Consider the following 24,083-nt stretch of genomic DNA (forward strand, 5'->3'; position numbering starts at 1 on the left):
GAGTAGGAGTGCACTGGGGCGTCTTGTCTGGTGCACATGTCTGCATGGTCCTGCATATGAGAGCATATGTGTGTCTCTTACGTACTCCTACGAACCGCTAGTCAGTATCTCAGCCACAATTTATGACCACTTTTGTTCAGAGAATGAGTTCATTATCTAGTGCACACAGCAATCCTCTTTGATACAATCCAAGCTTAAGTATAAACTAGTTTCAGCATATCCTGGTTTAGCACGTTCACACTCCCTCTGTCCGTGTGTAGGCCACACAGTGAATGAACTCTCGGGAAGGCGGCTGCCACTCACACGGCAGAGCAATAAGGGTTACATCCATACATCCGGCCTGTGGCTGTTCTCTGACAGCTTTATTTTAAAGTGCGGCTCCCTGCTGAGCTTCTCGGAAGTCTGCCCTTCAAGATAAACAGCGCCCTTTAGGGGGGTGGAAAAGAAAATCAGTGCTTGTGGTTGTGTACTGCTTTGGATGCAACAGGTGCTTTATGAATTGTAACGCTCCCCTCTTTTCCCAAGGTGCTAGAACCGCATGTGTGTCACTGGCACGGAATTAAGTTCAGTTGCTGCAGAAGTTCATGCTCTTTCACATGTGTCTGTGTATTTGAGGAGAGAGATGGTGGAAGAGGCCTTCCTGGAATGTGGTCTGATTATTTTGGATCTGGAATTCTCTTTCAACAACTCTCTCCACATCCCAAACCTCTTTCCATAACTCAAATTCTGTGAGAGTGAGAGGATTTCCATAAATAATGACTTGTCCTTAACATTTTCTTTGTTCTTTTGCCTGAGATTTGTTATTACTATTAATAGTGAAAAGAATTTGATGTAAGATATAAAGTATAGTATTATGCCACATTATAATTAGGAGTTTAAAAGGGAATAGAGGATCAGGATGCACGCTCAGAAAGGAACATTCTTGAAATTGAACTTGCACACTTCCAATCGTCATCCCTTCTTTCACCTCACTGTTTGTTTCTGTTTCACCCATCAGGCTTCATGCTGATCACTGATTTATATTCACGGTGATATAACAGGTCACGACCCCGACTCACCTCACTGTGTTTTGGGATTTTCACCCTTTAACCATCTGGTTAAAACATGTGGCCTTACAACATATTGATTTTTGAGCACTGAAAAAGAAGAGCTATGCCGCAGCTAAGCAAACATCCCTGTTCTAACAAACACACAAAATAAGATTTTTTTAAATCCATTGTGTCTTTACAAAATACAAAATAGAATTAAAGTCGTAGAGGGAGCGTGTTGTCTTGATTTAGGCCGCTGAGGTGGTTGTTAGCTATCAATTGGCAGGCATTTATTATGATTTGTTTCTTCACACATGGCATTCATGTCATGATTTGCAGGATGGGATGTGCTTTCACACTGGCCTAATCCAATATGGCTTCCATTAGAGGCATTGTGAAGGCTATGCTGAGGCATTTTTCAAGGCCTTAAAACTAAACTGGTCTCAAAGGATTTACCCACCCACCCCCAATTTTATTCTCTCTTTCTCTTTTTCTCCTTCTCTCTCTCTCTCTCTCTCTCTCTCTCTCTCTCTCTCTCTCTCTCTGTCTGTCAAACTATCTATTTATCTAAACTACCGTCATTTTCGTCATTTTGAAGTTTTATTATTTTTTTCTTGCACAGCACTCGTTCCTGTTTGAGTTTGCCCTTTTTCTCACCCTCATTTCATTATGCAATACATTCCCTATACAGCTCCTTAAGTCTTACTGGGATTATTGGGGAATTGTTGTTCCCCCTCTCTGTTCCAAGAGCTAATGTCTCTTTGATGTGTGCGCCCACTTTGACCTGTTCTGTTATTTAACTGCTTTTACTCTCCCTAATGCATGAAGTCAGGGCAATACAAAACCGTCCAGCGACTTCACATTCTGTGTTATATTACTCTGCTCAGTTATTCTTCATCATTAGCACTGTCTCTGTGCTAGGTCAGTGCATCGTAAGCCTACATCAAACAGCACACCAGGGAAAGATGAAAATGTTGTCATGAAAAAGATTGGTTAGTCTGATGCACCTGGGATATCGGATCTGCACTTGTCTGCCAAAAGAAAGTGTCTTTTACAGAGTATGAATTGAGAAGTCAACTACCGAAATGGACCTTTCAAGCCGCAAAGCAATAAAGCTAAAAATGTCAAAGAGAAGAAAAAAAAACCACAAATAATTGTGCAATAAACACTGAAAACCAAACTCAGGGGTGCCAAGATTATCAAGAATTTTAAATTACAATAAAAAAAACTATTTAATAATATTAATAATAATATTGTGACATGATACAGTCTGCTTGCGACTGTTTATATGAATATTACAAAGTGCCCACCTGTATACCTGTACAGTTTCCCAATCAGTCAATCACATGGCAGCACATTAAACATCAGAATGGGGGGAAAGTGTGATCTCTGTGACTTCGCCAGAGCTGATGGCTCGTGCTAGTTTTTGCTGATCTCCTTGACTGATCTGAGTATTTCAGAAACTTGGACTAAACTGTATCTCCTGGGATTTTCACACACTACAGTCTTTATGCAGAAAAACAAAAGAATCCGTCAGAAGGGCTTCAGTCTCCACGATCAATCACTGAGATCAATTCATTCTGATGTTTAATGTGAACATTAACTGAAGCTTTTGACCTGCATCTGGATGAATTGAATGTATTGTGCTTCTGCCACATTATTGACTGATTATATCACTGCATGAATGTGCAGTTGTACAGGTGTTCCTAATAAAGTGGACAGTATGGTGTGTGTACATCAGCAGTAAGATTAAGAATAATAAGGCTAAGTGTAAAAGTTTGCTAGATAACCATAAAAAATCTATATAATTATTTGCAGATGGTATGTTTGCAAACATGAAACACACTAAAGTTCAAGAAAGCCCATTGTTTTTGGAACTATATAGAAATATAAAAACTGCACCATGTGAAGGGTTTTTGCAGACCAACACATATAAGACACAACATGCAGTTAAATCGTTTGCTGTTGCGTTTGGATGATTGTTATCATATTTATACATTTGCTTTTCCTTATTTAAAGGTACAGTCAGAGTCCTACACAATAGGGGACAACGGGATGTGTTTACAGAAATACTTTAACTGTGCATTTTTGTGTCTAAGTAACATTTCGTGATCAGATTATTTGAAAGCCATCGTCTTCATGAATATGGTGATCGATATCACTGCTTAAATGGACCCCTGACTAGTTGAACTTTAGTGTCCTTTTTATTCATTTGCGTCTGTTATAGCAGCTGTTTCCTCAGTGTATCAAATAATGGATGGCACTCTCATTTCAGAGACACAGAGAAAGCATGTCAGCACCAAAGAAAGCAAAAGGTCATAGGTTAAGATAGAACATGCAGTTGTGACTTCCTGACCTTTGACCCTGACCTATTCATGCAACTCAGGTCCATCACCAGATCCAGATTCGGACTGAGGAAGGAGAATGAGTGAGAAGTGCAGGAACAATGATTTTAAATGCTTGACAGATGTTTTTAGTAAAACAGATCATTAAGGAATAAATCTGAAAATACAGCACCAGAGCACTGGAGCTTGGAGGCTTGGGAGTTTCACATTTGCTTTCAGTGTCCACATGGTTTTTCTCCTGCTGATAGAGGGATACTGTTAGTGTTATTTGCTTTAGCATTATATTTACATTTAACATTTAGCATGTCAGGATCTCTTGAGCTAATGTTGTTTTGCACTGTGCAGACAAAGTTATGTATGCATTGTATACATTTATTATATACATATCTACATATATACATATATAAACATTTAAATGCGGAAAATATTTTCATTCATATAACCAAATATGGATACAATGGACACATTAAATTATTAACATGAAATCTTAAGATGTTAGCTAAAATGTATTATTATTATTAAATACAAGGTAAAAAAAAGAGCAATGTAACACATCACATCCCATACAGCTCTCAGTGATAGTGACTTTTTTTTTTTTTTTTTTTTTTCCTTTCATTTTTACTCTCTATGTTTCATTTTTAATATATTAACTAGCTAATAAATCTAGCTAAAAGACCAGCAGTTTTGGAAAAAAACATCAATATCTATCACTGTGTAGAATCATATTTCTCCCTTTCTGATATTTTATGTTCTGATGATAACCGAAGCTAAGCTGCCTCACGATTGACTGATTGAATGATAACACAAATGTACAGGAGTATGGGTGTTCCTTTTAAGGTTTCTGGTGAGTGAGTGACACACACACATACAAATACACACACACACACACACACACACACACACACTTATTTATGCTGATTAAAGCAGTATTGTAAATAGGGTAACAGATTGTGCTGCTGGTTTCTGGAGCAGTGTTGAGTCTATTTGCTTGCATTTATGGATCTCTAACAGTATACCCTTCTGGACATTACTCTTCCATGGTTGACTGGTCCTTCATCCCACCTCCTGCTACCCAACCCCCCTCCTCTGCCTCATTCTTTCCGCATCCTTTGTTTCATCCCCCTCTGCACCACCACTGACTCCAGTAAAGGAGGAGTGCTCGTTTCTGCACATATGATTGAGTTGCTTATGCTGCGGCAGTGATTAGGCTCCAGTTTGGAGTGTATAATGTGGCAGGGTCAGGGTAAACATGTATAATGCTGTTTGGATATTGGGCAGCCACGTAACTGAGCTGAGAGACAAGGAAGAATGCCTGTTGAATGACAGCAGTGATTTAATGGGCTTATATTTCCTTCCTAACAGTGCTGTTCCTCATAGTCTCTCATGCTTTTGGAGCCTCTGTCTTATTCCATTCTCTCTCAAACTCCTCCTCCCTTTCTTCCCCTCCTCCCTTTATCTCTCTTATTCAGACGTCTTGGATAAGTAAAAGCACTGAGATGAGAAGTCTATGCCATGTGAGGTCAAGGCATTTTATGGACTAACTCCAGCTCTGGTTCTGTTTTTTTTTTTTTTTCTTTCTCACTATATCCTTCCTATCTGTCCTAAAACCCCATACTAATATTATACAAAGCAAATTGTGTGGAACATCCAACACTTTAGGTTTTCCATAGGCTTAGACATGGACTACAAAAGCGTTTATTTATATAGGCTAAAGTTAATTATCTTGAATAAGCATCAGTGTTTGTTGGCTGTTCTGGGTGACCATCAGCATGATGTATGATTCACTAAATCTATTGATTTCTCCAGTCCAGATGTGTGGAATGAGTGAGGAATGAGGAAATCAATACTGAATGATTAGAATAATTTTGGTGTTAAGTGGGATGTGAGGTGTTCACACTATGGGGACAAAGAAGAACACAAGTTCTTAAACAAAAAAACACAGCAAGTAAGGTAAAGCTACGCTACATTTTTCAGATCTTAACCAAGATTTGCATTTATCACGCTATTCAGTGACATGGGTAAGTTAATATGCATGAATGAACTGACTGTTACAAAGTCAGACACCTTTTGAAAATGCACATAAACATCTCCTCACAGAAAACTTGACTATGTCAGTGTTTTTAAATTATGTAAGTGAAATGTCTGCTTACTTAATTGAATATTGAATAGAATTATATAAGCTGAAGTCCTTTTAATTAACACCTTTTGTCCAGTCAGAATCAAGAATTCAACAAGGTTATATTTTAATGGATGTGTATTATGCTAAGCATGATACATGATATTCTGGAATCAGCATCCAACTGCACATCCCATAATCACAAGATTACACACACCTGGATTCAGTCATCTCCGTGCCGATCACTGACAGTTTATAAGGACATGTGAAAAACACACGTGTGTTTGTGAGGTGTATGCTCTGTGTCCTGTCGTACCAGTCTATACCAAGCTGTTAATTTATTAACTGTCTTTCTGGTTTGACCTTGTTTTGAAGTCACGATTTTGATCTTGCCTGCTCTTACTTCTGCTATTTGTTCAGCACTTGAGCCTTTAATGTTAACTGTAAACATTTTTAGATGACGACTTTGTCTTGTTTGTCTCAACAATAAAGATCTTTGTGACATACAGTATGCCTACAACTGAATCCTTCATCATAGTGTGTATTTTTTTCTCAAAGTGAAGTTAATGTATAGCAAGAGAGTGTTTAGATGCCGTTTCTCTGAAATGGTGAGTCTATACAGGGTTGTGTGTTGAGCATTCCTAAAGAGGATGTTAGTATCACACAATTAATTGAATTGGTCCCAAGGCTCAATTCCAACGCTTAAATAACACCACTGTTTGCCTGTAAACACTACTGAGCAGATCACAAGTGGGAGATCACAAGTGAGAAGTGACATTTTAGCATTGACATATTCTGTAATCTGCCAGTATATGTTTTCTATAGATAGCAAACATACAACCATTTAGCAGTTGCTTAGAAATGTGAGCATAAACCAAATTTAAAAAAAAAAACAATTAAATTTTCAAAACTCGATGGCTCGTCCTGTATACATCTTTTCCCTTAACTTGGTTAAAAAGTTATCCATACTGTAGCCCTTGACTCCACTTCAAAGAACACAAGATGTGGGACTGGGACCGACCTTTTCTTCCTCACAATCCCATAAAATTAAAAGAGTCCTGTGGCATTTTTACAAAAGCTTTGGGAAAGAGAAACATCCTCTCTGTACATTTACTTTATAGAACCTCTAAAAGGCAAATCCTAATAGTGTACACACAGTGTAGCCTGTAAATCTTGATTAAGGTTCAATTTCCTGCTTAACAAATAATTCAGTTTGCTACAAACTGCACTTTTTGTCAGTAGAGACATTACCTTAGGGGAAAATGCCAGTTCAAGTCTGTTTCTTCTAATTGGTTTGGATTAAAAGTCTCCAATATTTCACTCTCTATTTTAGTTGTCTACTGTTTCTCTCTGAGCCAAATGAAATTGATTACCAATATTTTTTTCTCTGTAAGTAATGAACCACCTTTCATTGTGTTCACTGAAGAATTTATAAAATCTTTCTGTGCATCTTGTGATGCCAGATTCTCTCGCTTACTGTATACCATTATTATTCAATTAGGCCTTTTAAATACAATCTGGCTACACAAGGTTTTTATTGTATATAAGCAAAATTATTCTGGATGAACAAAAATACTGCAGTTTCACAAGAAGTAAGTTTTTTATGTTGTGTGCTTAAAGACAGCATGGGCATTCTATAATCTACACGTACAGTAAGTTGGAAACGGCCGACTAATAGATCAGGAGCACGGGCAAAATGTACACATGATTGAGCAAATAAAGAGTGATTATGAATGCTTAGAATGGTCAGGTTTAGTTAGAAACCTTCAATGGATTCAAAGGAAACAAAAATCATTCAAATATAGGGGGAAAAAATACAAATGCAAATAAACGTTTTAGTGACGTAGTAAAAGCAGAAACCAAACAAACAGTAAATGTTCCATAGAATTCTTTACTGAATGATGAACAGCAAAACCTTATAATAAAGGCTTATAAATCTTCAATCTAGTCATACTGGTACTATTAATAAAATAAATAAATAAAATAAATTTTACATTTAAAACATTTAAATGTAATTGTTCCATTCCTCCATTCTTTCATTCTCTACCCAAGTCATCATTAACAAATATACTATTGCAGTTTCAAACAATGTTTGAGCATTAACTATAGCTATATAACAAGCATACAGATCTACTTACAGACTTTCAATATACTATGGATGGGTTTGGGGGAAACCACCTCAACCACACCACTCTGCAAAACAGACCTCCATACAGTTTTAGAAATACATCCCTTTGAACTGTGTCCTGGGAATATTTTATTTAAGGATTCTGGCTAACCATCCTACTTCCAATGCACAACGTTCACATAGTGCATGCTTTGTATTAATCATAACGCACCACTGGGGCTACACCCAGTTATTAGTTGATTGTTTCACAATTCCTCTGTCCAGATCAATACCGAAGACCTCAGGAGTGTTCAGTTAATACAGTTTATGAGTCTCTACTGGTTGGTGCTTGTTTGCTCAGGAAATGCCATTAGGAAAATGAAATGTTTTCCCACTGACTTACAGTGTCTGTACTTACAGATTGGAGCTTATGCTATTATAATATATAGTTAAAATGAACGCTGCCTGTTTTTTCTTTTTTTCTTTTCACTTAACACCCGTCACAGTATTGATCTGTCTGAATGACTATATCTGTGTTTTTTTATTAGACAAAACTAACTCTGAGATTTTAGCAGAGAGATATAACTGGTCCCAAGGCTCAATTCCAATGCTCATTTTAATTTTAAATGACTTGGAGACGATTGAATGAAAAGTTAATGGCTGTTTTAACCCAGCTCTCTAAGGACTGACCGTTAAAAGGAAATGTTAAGTCAGGCTTTTTGGTGTTTAGTGCTAAAGTGTTTTAGTGTCCATTTCTTTCCGAATAGAAAAAATGGATACTTTAGTTTCACAGGCTTTGTGCTTCAACTGCTTGTTGTTTTCATATCTTTGTTTTTCTGTATGCAGTGTGTATTTACTGTAGACAAAATCTGTCTTCTGTTTGCTGCACCATTTGTACAAGTGTTAACTTAAGGGGATTAACTGACGATAAGTGCCGTTTAAGTTTGTTAAAATAGACAATCCATCTTAATCCACTCATAGTCATTTACTTATGAAGTGTTTCTGTCATTGTTTTAAACAATTCCTCAAGTCCTCTTAATTCTTTTAGGTAATTTTCACACTATAGCATTTTTTCCAGACTTGAGACCACTTTCTCCAGAGAGATTTGGACATTGTTTTCAAGCTCTCTCTTCAAGAGCTGTTCAGAGAATCAACTCCAAGAGTTGTCTGGGGCTTAAACTGCGGTGTCAGGTGTAGATACTAACTGCCCTCCATGCTGGATGCATGAGTAATGTGAAATGATGATTAATTCAGCTTATGTCATATTTCAAGTTTCAAAAGGTTGTTATTATCACCAGAGGAGACAGAATTTCATATTGATGTATATAGGAAGATTTTCATAGGATTGAAGCACTGTAATTAACTGACCTTTGTGGCACTTGTAATGACAGAATCAGGAAAAAACATGCGTTCACATTTACATAGAAAATAATCTATTATTGATGATTATGGAAAAGCAAAGCAATGATTGTGAGAGTTTCCAATGATACAATGTATTTTATTTCTTTTTAAATTTGATAGAACCTTACAATATTAAGGTCATTGAATATACATGACTTTTCTTGGTTAATCCATATTAGCTATGCAGAGTGATTCAGATTACTGTTCTGTTTACACATTTGCTGATCCATCAGCAAATATGTTTGTACACTTATACTGCATTTGTATTAGACAAACATAGTGCATGTGTGTCTGAAACCAATACCCCAATGTTTAACCAGAGAAAGCCCTCTTAGTGAAAGTACATACACATTTTAACTTTACCTTGACATTATACAGTATGCTATCGATAGATAAACCCCAGGATTAATAATTTAGACCACATGTTATTCACACCAAGCAATTTAATAACAAACCATTTACAACACTTATAAAATACAGCAAGAAGCTTCTGGCCATTTTGCTGAATTTGCTAAACTATTATTTTCACAATTAGTGCTTATACAGTTTTGTCAGCTAGATGACTGTATTCAGGAAGACACACATTCAGTTCACAAGACAAAGGCATAAAATCACTCACTTGCAAACATGAGCTATTGTTTATAGATTGTGCTGGATTTTAATACCCAAACTCGAAACTTCCGATTTAATTTTTCAGATGTAACTACTTCTGAGTAACTACACTGAAACTAATAAGAAAAGTGTGACGTGGACGTCTGGATGTGTAAGTCATACAGTGGTAATCAGTTCGATGTGAATTATAAAATCAGGTTCTGAGTCATTATTTGTACCAGTGTTTAATATGTATGGGACCTGCTCAACATCTCATGAGAGACATAATGCCTAAGAAAGAGTTGAGTTATGGTATACAGTGGTATGTGTTCTTTCCTGGGAGTGATTGCACAGAGTGTGACCTCAGGAATAAATGGGTCTCAGTTGTAGGAGTATGCCTTCATCCAGATAGAATTACTGCATTACTGTTTCAAACCACCTTATCTATAAGACCAAAATATATGTCGACTTTCAGATTTCTTACAGTGCTGCTTTTACCTTACAGTTAAACATATTTAAATAACTCAGTTGCTGGGTTGGACCATTGTAGAGGATTATTTCATAATTTGTTAAATTGTAAAAATGTAATGGTTAACTGCTTAATGGCTGGGTTTGCATTACATTACATTACATTGCATTGCATTTTTTCTTTCTACTTCTGTTACTATAGTATTAAAGCTAAAATAATGCTAACACTTCCAAGGGGCAAAGGATGATTATAATATTTATAGCTTATGTTATAAAAAATGCTTCCTCAGGTCAGGACCCAGCTGTCTAGGTAACTATGGATACATCTTTAAATACAGCTATACACATAGAGATGTCACCTACAATGTAGTCCTGACAGGTTTAACCTGATAGATTCAGTCTGATTCATATCACTGAGCTCAGTATTGGTGTCAGTGTCATGGTGCCATAAATGGTGTGTTTTTCACATCAGGTATAGCTCGGGATGCCTGGTGTCAGTGTCAAAGGTTCTTCATGACTAAATAACAAAATCAGTCAGACTCTACAGACTTTCTACTAAGAGACATGTATTGCCTTGTTCTGTACATCAGAGTTTGGGTATTTACTCATTTTTGTTGGTTTATCTGCTTGGTTATGTGATGTTAAGGTGATAAATAAAAAATGTACAAAATTCTAATTTCCAAGTTTTTTAATCCAGCTTCTGTGTATCATGCCTTATCTTTACCTTGCAAGTTTTCATAAAAGCTTTGTATCCCACAGGATGTGTGTGTATTTGTTTCCATCTATGAACTCAGCGTGCATAGAGAATCGATGTAGCCATCGTCTTGTCAGTCAGTCTCAGGACAGTCTCACAATGCAAAGAGGATGTCTGCACAGTTCCTCCAAAAGGCCCCAACTCAGCACTGACACCCAATAATTCTTTTCATAATTTGCACCCCAAAGGGCTCTCAGTTATGACTCAAATTCACCACTGACTGTAAACTCAAGCTTTCCCAGCTTTAGCCGTCATGCCCCATTACCCCCACACCTGACCAAATTATAACCACTGAAATTCCCAATACACTCTTTGAGAAAAGATTTCCATGCCCTAAGCATTATAATTCACATAAGAATACATGTATTTAGAATGCTAGGTGGAATCTTAAAAAAAAAGTGAAGGCATATTTTGGCATCTTTTTGAGACACATTCATTCATTTAAAAATACTTTTTCTTTTTTTGATTAATTTCCTCTTTCTTCCCAAATGGTGCTGATACTGTACCGGTTATGATCTCAGTCATGTCTAAGATAATATCCAGATAATTCTGAGGTCATCTTGAGACAAGTTGGATCTCAATGGGCTTTCCAGTATGGACAACTGACTCTCAGTCCTGGACAGAGCAGTGTCCCAAATTAATATCACAGATGCCTGAACTTCCCAAATTACGTACAAATTCCAGGAATCATGACAGCTAAAAGATAACAGAACCATCAAAATATGTTAGACTGATCTTGTCAGTACGGTAAGGCAAAGTGGTAATGGTGAAGGTATCTGCAGCTGGGATAGCAATCTCCGTGATGGTAGTCTTATTTGTACTAAGAGAGAGTGTTTTCAAAGGCCTAAAACTATTAAAACTGACTAGTTTTAACGAATTGTGCTGTTAAACCATTACCACTTGGAGAGCATGGTGAATCCATCAGTCCTTTTTTTTTCCAGTCAGAAATTGTTTCACAGTTTTACTTATACTCAAAGCATTTATTCTCATATGTATACAAATATCCTTGCAAATTTGTTAAAGTGGTTTTCTGTGTAACAGGTGTAAACTTGAACCACTTGGTAATCAGCCAGTCTTTCGACTACTTGAGAAAGATTAAGCCAGATGAATATTTAATTCAATTCAAATTTATTTGTATAGCGCCTTTTTCAATTGACATTGTCTCAAAGCAGCTTTACAGAATATAAACATAGAACAAAAGGTTAGTATAAAGAATATTGGAGAGGATGAGGGAATCCACAGCAGTATCATGAGAACGAAGCACCTCAGCTTTGCACTGACTCAGAGACAAATCACTTGGTCGTGTTTGGCCAATATTCAAAGTCTGAAGTTCTTATAGAAAACTCTATTTTACTGCTGGTGGAAATGACATGAAGCAAAGTAATATAGCTGTTTTTTAAAGCCAAACATGTTCAAAAAGCCAAAAAATGCTGAGAAACAGACTTTGTAAAGTGAAAAGTCTTTTCCTCCTAATATTTTGAAGGGAACTTTTGGTTTAAGGCTACATGCATGTATCTAAATGATGTATGAGGTCTTTCTTGGACCACCTGTGCTATTCCGTTTACTGAGTGTATCAGGAACAGAGGCCAGAAAGTGAAGCTCAGAGGTCATGACTTTTCCATTCGAGTACCTCCTGGATAGCACCTGATGTCTGGTGCCTTGGCATGATTTGATGGTGTTTAGCTGTCAGGAAGTGTGCAGCATAGCTGCTTGAATTCGATCATCTTTTCCTATTGTTCAACAACTGATTTTTTTAGCTTGTTGGTCTGACACTAGCTAAGCCAAATTTATAATATATTAAGTTACAGTTTTGCTAAAGTTAACTTGCCAAGCTTGATCCTAGAATAAACTGAGAGGTATCTGAAGAGAAACAAATCTACTTTTCAGAATTTGGTATTATAAGAAAACTTCTGGAGGACAGATGTGTTTGACCTGACCTGAGTTGTAAACTCAGGCTTCCCGTCTCCCAGCTGGTGGACAGATAAAGTCGTTCCATGGCAAAACAATGTTTTAACACTCTTACTTTGCCTCTTGTAACTCAAAAATTCAAGACACCTGTCCTGTTTTTTCTACAGATCTGATAATGGCCCTGACTGGTCCTTGCCAAACTGTCATCTGTGTATTTTTTATTTCTTCTTTTGAGTGGTATGTATCACGAATGCATGATTAAGATGCTGTCTAAATGGCAGTACTGAGAAGAGGCAAGATGCCTAGAAAAACAAATGGTTTTCTTTGTGTAACATCAGTACATTTGGCTTGTGTGTCCATATGTACAAGTTAAATCTCTCTCTCTCTTTCTCTTTCTCTCTCTCTCTCTCTCTCTCTCTCTCACATACATTCTGTATTTACACTCTACAGTGCATAAGTAAATAATGTTGGCCATAAACGAAGCTTGGTCCAACAAGTAATTTAAATATAATATGTTAGCATAATGGTTAAGGTTTTGGACTATTGGAAGGTTTGAGTTTGAAACCTTAGTTGTATAAGAAACTGTAAGTCACTCAGGGTAAAGGCATCTGCCAAGAGCTGTAATTGTTACTTTAAAAAGCAATGGGTATCTAGCTAAGAGTAATAACAGGCTGTAGTACTAATAAAATATCTGTTTGTCGTCTTCTTTTCTATAGGTGACGGCAGTCGATGCTGATGGTGGTTCATTTGGTGCAATAACCTATTCTATAGGTTCAGGACCCTCCATTTCTCCTCCAGCAGTGTTCAGCATTAATAAAGAAACAGGGCATATCTGCACTAGCACAGTCCTCGACCGAGATGAGGGATCTGAGAGCTATGAGTTCACAGTCACTGCCACTGATGGGGTAAGTAAGAGATTCCAAATACAGATTCATCATACTGATTCATTATATAGATCCAAAATGCTGACAGATTTTTTTAACAAGTCTTTACTAATTTTATTGGTCCAATGACATTCTTCTTTGGCTCATGCAATTAATACAATTTGTTTCTTTCTTTTTCTAGCATATAGTGATTTGATACAAATGTGTATTTTTTCTGTCAAATCATATTCATTCTATTAGAGTAGCTATTAGATTCAGTACTCAGTAGAGTTCCATTTTTGCTACCAGGAAGAACAATCATGAGCTATTAAAGCTCCAGTAAAATGCAACTTCCCTTGTTTATATACAGTACCGCACTTAAACACACTCACTGTTCTTTCTTTCTTTCTTTCTTTCTTTTTTCTTTCAACACATACACACTTGCATAAGCACACACACACACACACACACACACACACACACACACACACACACACACACACACACTTCTATGACGGCAATAAGTAACAGTTCACATTTCCATTATTTAACCATTCATAAAACAAAACTAGTAAAGGAAAATGTAATTACAAGCCTAGAAACTCTTTTGTTCCCTTTTAAGGGAACTCGATGCTGCATCATGGCTGACTCTTTGGGAACACTTATTTGTGGAAGCTGTGTCTGGAGGGCTCACTTTGTGATTTCTCCTGACCTGGATAAGGATATGTTATCCTCATCGGACTCTGAAGAGTTCGAAGTCGGCAACAAGGAGCAAGCAGCAGTCAAATTCCAGAGCACGCTGTGGTGTTCAAAGAGCTCCTGGAGGTGATTACCCATGCTGTTGCTAAGCTTAGCTTAGCTTAGGTTGTAGAATAATCCTTATTCAGCCCGTTTGTTCTCCTTGTCCATTGCTAACTATTCAGCCATTGTGGGCCTACTGTAGATGAACACGGGTATGCCTAGGATTGAAGAGTTTCTGACCTACAGTATCTCTCCACTTCATCAGATACTTGTAGGAAGTCTGCACTCCCACTGAAGCCCTGTTGGGCCACGTCGGCCCTTATAGGGAAGGCCTACATGGTAGCAAGTCGAGTCAGTGCAGCGGTGCACTCAATGGTTGTTTTGCAGGGATAACATTCTGACTTACTAAGAGAGCCATTCCATGGCTGCATTGGTTGGTACAGAGAGGCAGTATAAAGGAGATAAAAGAACACCCTTTTTTTAGCACCGAAACACCCTTTTCAGGGTCACACGTCATGAGCTTATACCCTTTGTATGTGGACAGGCTCTGGTTTCTCACCTTGGGTCTCACTCTTAGGGTGTGTCAATGTTGCAAAACTCTGATGACAGATTCCTCCCTATCAGGTTCAAAGAGCGCTTTTTTTCTGGCTAGAGGCATTCCGCTTCAGGATATTTTTCACACATTTCAGGTTCTATAACATTGACCTGGACCCTACTCCTGGGTCATGGGTTTTACAGGGCTAATGGTGTTCTGCTCCTGGCTAATTTGTGCCCTTTAACGACCTCTGGGACAGACGTCTCCTGGCGTTGGTATTGGCATTCCCATAGCGTCATGACGCAGTACCAAGTTTTCTTGAAGGGAACTACACCAGGTTACGTATGTAACCTCTCTGGTTCTCTGAGAAGGGGAACGAGTGTGTCGTTTACCACAATCTGGGTGTCCACTCGAACTTCCTTCAGGTAAGTAGGAGTAATGTGTCATAGATGCCCTTTAATGGTCTTGCTGGGACGCTCTGCTCCATCACATAACCTACTCAAGTAGAAAAATCAGCATGATTTCACACAGAACTTCAGATACAACTTCCACAAGAAAGTGTTCCAATAGCATCAGCCATGACACAGCATCACATTCCCTTCTCAGGGAACTGGGTTACATATGTAACCTGGTGTAGATATAACTTTGTGCCTAGTAACGCTGTTGTTATTCTGAGAATAATACGTAGTTAATGTTTCTCCCACATTTCTGTTTCTTAGGGTGGCCTGAGCTCATCTGCCTATGTTAATGTCGCATTGCTGGATATTAATGATAACAGGCCCATGTTTTACCCAGTAAACTATGCAGTCAGTTTGAGCTCTCAGAGTGCTCCAGGAACCTCCGTTATAAGAGTATCAGCCCATGACCCTGACGCAGGAGAGAATGGCAAAGTGACATACGGCACAGTGCCTGGTGGAGGCTCAAACTTCTTTACCCTTAACAAGGACACAGGTGTGTGTGTGTTTGATGGTTAAAAATTGTAAATAACTTATTACTTGTTTTTAAAAAGAATTAGCTATTTAAAATTCTTCATTTATATGAATCAGTTTAATTTTTAAATATTTGATGAAACTAACAGATGGTCTGAATTTCCACTCATTTCACTAGTTCCATGTTGACTTCCGTCTTGGATTACATTCTTCAGTGTCACTGGACTCATATGTCTACTCATATGTCATGTAATTTGTAATGTTTGACAAAACTAGTGCTACTTTGCGATTTGCCATTTTACTTTTTGAAATTACAGTAATTGTGAGTTGCAGTCAAATTTAGTGTGGTGAAGTACATTTTGTGCATGTCGAATTTAGTATCATTTTGTATGTATGTGTTTTTTAACTATGTGATCAGTAAAGAACTTGTGATGATTGTGTGATGTTGTGTGCTTTTTTTTGTGTGTGATTGAGTGCTTTTTCTGTTTCTCTACAGGTGTAATCTCGCTGTCCCGCTCTTTGCATGGAAAGTCCAACTCTGTCATTACAATGGTGATCACGGCACTGGATGGAGGTGGGCTCACAGTGCCTATTAATGCTAGAGTGAACATCAGTGTTGTGGCTGGCTCTGTAGCACCCCCCGTCTTTGAGCAGGCGCAGTACTTCTTCACTGTGCCTGAAGATGTGTTGAGGGGCACAGAAGTCGGTGTAGTGTCTGCTAACAGCAAAAATGGTGAGTGTTAGATAATCCTAATGTGTAACACATAATTAGTTTCTTGAAATTATTTACTATTCCTGCATGTCTAACTGTATATTTCTTCCTCATTCCTCTTCCAGGAGCCACTAAGGGCATCTCCTACACCATCTCCTCTGGTGATCCAGAAGGCTACTTCACTGTGGACATAGAGACAGGAGCTTTGCGCACCAGCCTCCCTCTGGATCATGAGGCTTGGCCCTTACTGGAACTGGAGATCCAGGCTCGCAGTGGCTCCCCTCCAGTGTTTGCCCAGACACTAGTCCATGTCACCATCACTGATGTCAATGATAACACACCCACCTTTTTGCCTTCATCGTCAGAGTCTCTGCTGCTGCCTGAGGTTACTAAGATTGGAAATGTAGTGTACCGGGTAAAGGCTGAGGACCGTGATTCAGGAGCCAATGGGCAGTTGAGCTTTGACCTGCTATCATCAGAAAGCCAGCGCACATTCAGTGTGGACAGGAGCAGTGGTGAAATCCGCCTGATAGGAAGCCTTTCATATGAGAGTGCTCCTCGATATGACTTGTTGGTGCTAGCCAAGGACTGTGGTGCCCCTCAACTCAGCGCCACCTTCACTCTTGTAGTGCACATTCAGGCTGAGAACGACCAAGGGCCAGTGTTTGACACAATGACATATCGTGTGGAGCTAAAGGAAAACACACCACTGAACAACCGTTTCCTGCAGGTACGTGCCCTGAGTAGGGATCAGGGTGGAAATGGAGCCTTATCCTCAAGTCCCACTCCAGTCTACTACCATATTAGGCCTGATGGGGATGCGGCAGGGTTTGGGATTGTCTCAGACAGCGGGTGGCTTTTTGTGAAGAGTGCACTGGACAGGGAGGCCAAAGACATCTACCTGCTCACTGTACTGGCCAGCTCAGGCAGGGGACAGCTAAAGAAGACTGGCAGTGCCACCGTGCGGGTCTCTGTAACAGATGAAAATGATAACTCACCTCGATTCTCCCAGGAGAGGGTCTTCCTAGCAGTAAGAGAAAACTTACCTGCAGGAACAGGATTTGGGAGAGTTTCAGCCACTGACCGTGATGCTGGACTCAACAGCCGGCTTACTTACAAGCTACTGCATATGGATAGAAACTTCCAGATCAACTCTCAAACTGGTGAGAAGAAAACAGCTTAAAGCTCACTAAATTGTCCATTTAGTAACAGTAAGCATTTTACTAATGTTACTAATTTTGGTGGATCAGGAACCTGTTCCCTGAGGATAGATGCACTCCAGATAGGATTCTATTCGTCCACAGGGCTCCATGCACATACATTCCCACCTAAAGTAGCAAATTCACCTACTGCCATGTTTTTTGGATTTCCTCAAACATTTCCTTTCATTTCACTTATATTTGTCTTATAGAACTTTTCATAACTACCAGAAATGTCTGTGTCCAGTCTAGACAACTTACCAATTATTTGATTAGTTTACTGAACTTATGGAATATAGTAATTGTATTTAATAAATGTTTTGTTTTAAATGATGAAAATGTCAAAATAATTGTAAACAATAATTAAATCATAATATACAGTGTTATATGGTAAATGCAGTAATGAAACCTATTACACCAAAATGGGGAACCAAAAATTGCATGAATATGCGTTGTTAAGTAAACTCTTTTGAAACGTAAACTGTCCTGACCTCCCAATAGTTAACATGTTAACGTGTTAATTTGTACATACAGGTTGTAAAAATAGATAAAAACAAAGCATACTTTTACTCTTTAACTGCACCCTCGTGCTTTTGAGTATATAACCATGTAGCAGTTGGACAGCTTACGTGTCATGTTTGATGCAAATTCTAGGTTAGATGGACAGCTCAATATGACATATTTTACTGCAACATTTAAAAAAAAAATTTTTTGTTTATGTTTTGCCCTCTCTCTCTCTAGGTGAGATCAGCACCAGGGCAGCTCTGGATCGTGAGTACCAGTCCAGCTACCAGCTGGTGGTGGTGGTACAGGATGGAGGCACGCCTCCTCGGAGTGCTACAGGAACCGCTCATGTCACCGTGCTGGATGAGAATGACAACGCCCCACTCTTCAGTCACATCTTGCCTGGCAGGGAGCTAATTATCCAAGTGAGAGCCACATGCCTTAAAATTTGCACAAATATATAAAGAATAATTACAGTGTATACCTTGTCTCTACAGTACATATATAGAGATGTCACTGAATATAGCCTGGCTGTTGAATGTTATAGAAGTGTTGCATAAGGAAGAGAAGTTACAAGATACAAGAGCATACAAGTTATACAGATTTATTACTATTTGGTGTGTGTGATGTTTGTGGTGTTTCAGGTGCAGGAGGGTCTGCCTGCCGGCTCGCTTCTGGGAACACTGCAGGCAAAAGACCCAGATGAAGGAGAGAATGGCACAATCTACTACTCATTATCTGGTAAACAAGTAATGCTTCTACAGTAGGAGCTCTCTGTTTCAGGAACAACAGGCTTTCCAGATGTAAATTATTAACAGCATTGCAAACGTAGTGGAAAGTGAAACACTACATTAGTTGAAAGTATAAATCTTTAAATTTATAATACATTATTAATAAAAAATGTAAATGTAGTGAGGATGCTAGCATAATGCTGAGAGTTACTCAGAGTTGGGTTTGATCTCCTGGGGCAGCCTCCTCTAAGCACAGTTGTGCTTGCGTCATGTTTTTTCTATGTTTTATTAATAGATTTAATGGTGCTTCACTGTATGTTCAAAGTTTGGGTTTTTTCTTTAGAATAAAATATTATTTTACAGAATCTTGGCCCAAACTTGTTTGATAGCTCTTTTATGCTGTTTTCCCCTTCACAGCAATATTATGGGTTATTTTGTATATCTTCATGATATATCATCTTAATTCCATTTCACGTCCAAGCTGAAACACTACAGTTACATCCCTGTGTGATAGATGTTGGCGGTAATCGTCTCTTTACCAAGAACAGATTGTACAGATTTCTTTTTTTTGTATTTCAGGCTCCAGAGCAGAACGGTTCTCTCTAAATCCTAACACAGGAGAGCTGCGTTCTGCCTCCACATTGAGGAGAGCTGAAAAGGCTGAGTATAGTTTAACTGTAACTGTCTCGGATCGTGGGGCACCACCTCAGAGCATCTCGACCATCCTGCGCATACAGGTCTTACAAAACTTCTGCTCACTCAAATGTTGTAACGTGAAAGTCTAACACACTCCAGACTATGCACTAATAATCAAGCTTCTTTTGCAATGCAAGCTTCTTTACAGCATTTTATTATTAGATTCAGATTCAAAAAGTTTCAATGTACATGCAAAGTTCCAAATGCTTACTCCTTCTTTTAGAAGAAGCCTGAAACTGTAGTATCATGTTTGTGGGAGGAATTGGGTGAAGCAGAGAGGTTCAAAAAACATAACTGTCAACATTACTTCCCCTTTCAGCACCAGATCCTGTAATTTAAATGCAAATGAGAGAGTGCAGCCAAACACAGAGATTGGTGTGAATTGCACATGTGTGTCATTTGATATTCCATAAAGTAGGCTATTTTTAATCTTTTAGTAGATCTGCTCAGAAGTGTGCAGATCCCACTGTATATGCTAAGCAGAAGTGCTTCTGGCAGGCAGAGGGTCTACATGAACCATAGTGCTTTTCTCATATCTAATTCCTAAAAGGGAATAGGATGCTAATTGTGAAGTGAGTGCTTGCCTGCGATATCTTTTCCCCTTAAGAATGAGAAAAAGGGAGAGGGGGAAAAAAGGAACATTTAAATCAAGTGTTCCCAGATGGCCTATGATGGGGCCCAGCTGTGGTCTGCTCTGATCAGATGAAAAGAGCCACTAACCTCCAGCCGTCTTGCACGGTAGCGCTCATGGACACACTCACACTAGATAAGGTTTCACCACAATAACATCAACATAATATTCCACATAACACTGGAGGAATAGCAGGCACATTGGGTCGTTTCAGTGCATTGCATTTTAGAGAATGTTAAGTAATGCTGCTATAGACATTCCACAACTCCTCTGCTGCTAAGCAGTCAGAGATGTCTGTTTGCTTTTCATGAGGCTTTAAGTATGAAAGCTTTCACCTGTTATCATTAGAAAGCATTTAAGTACGTTTCCAGGCTTGCTCAAAGGCGACAGGAAATGAGCATGAGTGCTTTTATGTGGCAGATGGATCCATTGCACGTTAATTGCAGTCCAATGTCGAAAGTAAATTAACCATAGTGTTTTGAAATAAAACTGTAGCAAGTAATTTGGTGACTAGTGTAAGTTATATTGTAAAGTTGTAATCTATGACATTACAAGATGCAGAGTCCTCTTGAACTCTGCGTAATCTGATAAATGCAGAAGACTTCTTACAAAACAGTTCCTTGCTTGCATTGGTAAAAATGATAAAAATGTTATTAGTTCAGAATGTGATTTAATGTTTCTATTTGAGAAGTCTGATTGATAACAGCATGCTTGTGCTTGGGATTTGACCTATGTGAGACCCAAACCTATTTTTCTCTAATCCATGAACTTTTGAAACTGCTGATCCATTAGGTGATGAAAGATATCGAAATCTGAATTATTATATTTAGAAGAATGCAACACCACCAATTCACCTACAGTTTTAAAGGTCTTGTCACATAAATTTCTTGCTCACATGATGAGAGCATTTAGATTTTTAAATTTAGCACCAAAACACATCTTCATCTCTAATATTCTGTCTTCATTGATTACTTTTTTTAAACAAACCATACACTACAAGCTATATCATGTTACATTATTTTGAAAAGAGCACAGCTACTGCCATGCTACAGAATTATGTAGTTGTCACTGTTTATAACCTGTAGTGCCACTCTTTGTAGCTAGCTACTTCCTGACACTGATAGCTAGTCAGAGCAGAGAGAGTAAATAAAATAAAAAAAAATTAAGCCAATTTATGCAAACACATGATTGGACAAGCTGAAACAATGGATCTGCTACAGAAGCTGAGTTCATGTTTAGAAAATATGAGTCACTGAACTTCAGCCATTTATTTCTTTACATGGCTCTAATAAAGTATTTTGACCCACTGATCTTCTTTTGCATGGTCAGCATATAGACCACAGTTTTTCAGTTGATGACCCAAGTCCTAGAAACCCATAAAAGATCTATGCAGAACTCTATAACATAATGTTTACTGATCAACCCTTGAGGAGCCAGTATTTTTTTTAATGTTTTATTAATTTATTATTTATACCAGTATAAGTTTGTATCATTAGTGGCACTTACCATCAGTGATGTTGTATGTTCTTGTTTTTGATGACAGACTCCAAATTGTTTTAAATCCACAGGTTGCTGGTTCAGCGAGGGCTCCACCCAAACCAAACACCCTGTCAATGACACTTAACACAGTGGAGGGCACCAAACCAGGCTCTGTCATAGGTTCAGTGCACCTACATGACCAGCGTGATGTGTTGATTGATGGACAGGTGACTTATCTTGTAGTAGGTGGCACTGATCAAGATGGTAATTTTATGGTGGATCGTCTCACCGGAGATGTGTTCTTGGCCAGAGAATTGGACTATGAATTGGGAGCTCACTACACCTTGCAGATTGAGGTGGATGACTTCTCAAAGGCTTTGCCTAGCAGTCATGTGATCCAGCTGGATATCAATGTGCAAGACAGTAATGATCATGCACCACAATTCCCTGAGGATCCTGTGACCATTGTTGTCCCTGAGAACATGCAGCCAGGCTCCTCTATTTATGCATTCCAGGCCTCTGATAAGGATGGCAGTGGCCCCAACAGTGATGTACGCTACTCTATTCAACATCGCTGGCCTGAGCGATCAGATCTTCTGTCTCTTGATCCCATCACTGGTGTGCTAACCTTGGGTCAAGAACTGGACCATGAGGAGACCTCAAGCCTTTTTCTGGTAGTCCGAGCAACTGACTCAGCTACAGATCCCAGTCAAAGGCGCTGGAGCACAGTCACAGCACGCATTTTTGTAACTGATGAAAATGACAATGCTCCAGTATTCAGTTCCCCTACAGCAGTCAGTGTGATGGAAGATAAACCCATGGGCTTTGTGCTGCTTTACATCATAGCCCGTGATGCAGACCAAGGAGAAAATGGCAGAGTGTCTTACCGTATTCAGGCAGGCAACACAGCAGGACGATTCAGCCTCAATCCCAACACTGGTGAGCCTCACTTACATCTCACCAAGCAAATTTAAAACTATTCCAGTTCAAGACACTTGTTGGGAAGGAAAGTGTTATTCATCAAACTGCATATATTTACATTAATAACAGTCAGGTTATCTCTTTTAATCTTAATACATGAACATAGTCAGCTGGCCATGTATTTTTAAAACATGAAGGAAAATTGAGCTGATGTTAAGCACAAAAACAAAGTTTTTAAGGAGGCTTGCTTGAATATTCTTATTGCTACAAGATTTTATTAGGGATTAAGAGTGTTGAATTCTAAATACAGGAGTGGCTTCAAACAGACTTCACACATTTTAGACCGCCAGTAAAATATGTCAGACAGGCACACAGTCTAACCACCATATCCAACCCTGTTTGTTATTGTTCTGTGAGACTGCCAACTATCCATTTCATGAGAGTAATATGTATCAATTTCCTTCTAATGAGAGAAATTTAATTGTTTAGATTTTGCAACAGCAGTGAAACTCTGCGTAATACACATACAGTGGTGCAGGTGCTGGGCTAAGAGAGATTACTCGCTTTGAAGACATTTATGTTTGAGAATGTCAAATTGCACGTGTAAGTAAAGCGAGGGACGTAGAGTAGGGTTAATGCTGTTTTTATGAGTTTATTTTGGAAAAAAACTGAAGGAAGAAATGATACTAACATAAGTTCTGTCATTGTCCTGAAATCATCTCGTCTCACTGGAGAGGCTGCTCACGCCACTCGCCTAATGTCACGTGACTAGTGCTCTGTGCTGCGACAGTGGGTCGTGCTGGATGAAACAGATTAAGTGTCACTTCACAACTGTAGGGTCCGTTGTCTGACTAAACTAAATTTATTATGGAGATATCTTTCTCACACTAGGCTTGAAGGGCCAGAACAAATGACCTTGCTGACAGGATCAAATTTTAGGCCAAACAATGCATATAATATACTGTTCCCAGTTTTCATTACAGTAGAGTAATGTATTCTGGTTTTACCTTTTTCTTCTTTAATTTTTTTTAATGTTCATCTATGGCTGACATCATTTTATTAATAGTAATAATTTATATTTCTTTAAAGATTTCCTACTGTAATTTCTACATTTCTCTCTGTTCTTCTTGCTCTGTCAGGATCTCTTTCCGTTCTCAAAGCTCTGGACCGTGAGGAACAGGACAGCTACAACCTCACTATAGTTGCCGAGGATCATGGGACACCCCAGCACTCAACCACTCAGGTGCTGTCTGTCCAGGTTATTGATGTAAATGATGAGGCTCCGTGGTTTGAGCTGAATGAGTATGAGGTCCAAATTCAGGAGAATCGGCCAGCTGGATCCACTGTACTCACTGTCTCTGCTACTGACAGAGACCAAGGTGAGAGAATTCTTTTCTCTCTAGAGTTTCTTTACTTTCCCTTTA

At 38.6% G+C, this 24,083-nt stretch overlaps 1 protein-coding gene across 1 annotated transcript in view; it reads left to right on the forward strand.

The window, feature by feature from the left end:
- dchs1b (dachsous cadherin-related 1b) overlaps positions 1 to 24,083 on the forward strand; it is a 90,986-nt gene that overhangs the window by 57,650 nt on the left and 9,253 nt on the right. The window contains exons 3-11 of the mRNA XM_060895697.1: positions 13,435 to 13,623; positions 15,577 to 15,808; positions 16,283 to 16,519; positions 16,624 to 17,661; positions 18,439 to 18,626; positions 18,846 to 18,942; positions 19,512 to 19,669; positions 21,828 to 22,677; positions 23,799 to 24,038. Of these exons, the coding sequence (XP_060751680.1) occupies positions 13,435 to 13,623; positions 15,577 to 15,808; positions 16,283 to 16,519; positions 16,624 to 17,661; positions 18,439 to 18,626; positions 18,846 to 18,942; positions 19,512 to 19,669; positions 21,828 to 22,677; positions 23,799 to 24,038 (3,229 nt within the window). The remainder of the gene's footprint in view (positions 1 to 13,434; positions 13,624 to 15,576; positions 15,809 to 16,282; positions 16,520 to 16,623; positions 17,662 to 18,438; positions 18,627 to 18,845; positions 18,943 to 19,511; positions 19,670 to 21,827; positions 22,678 to 23,798; positions 24,039 to 24,083) is intronic.

Source organism: Tachysurus vachellii, chromosome 20 (assembly GCF_030014155.1).
Source record: "Tachysurus vachellii isolate PV-2020 chromosome 20, HZAU_Pvac_v1, whole genome shotgun sequence".
Taxonomy (NCBI): Eukaryota; Metazoa; Chordata; class Actinopteri; order Siluriformes; family Bagridae; genus Tachysurus; species Tachysurus vachellii.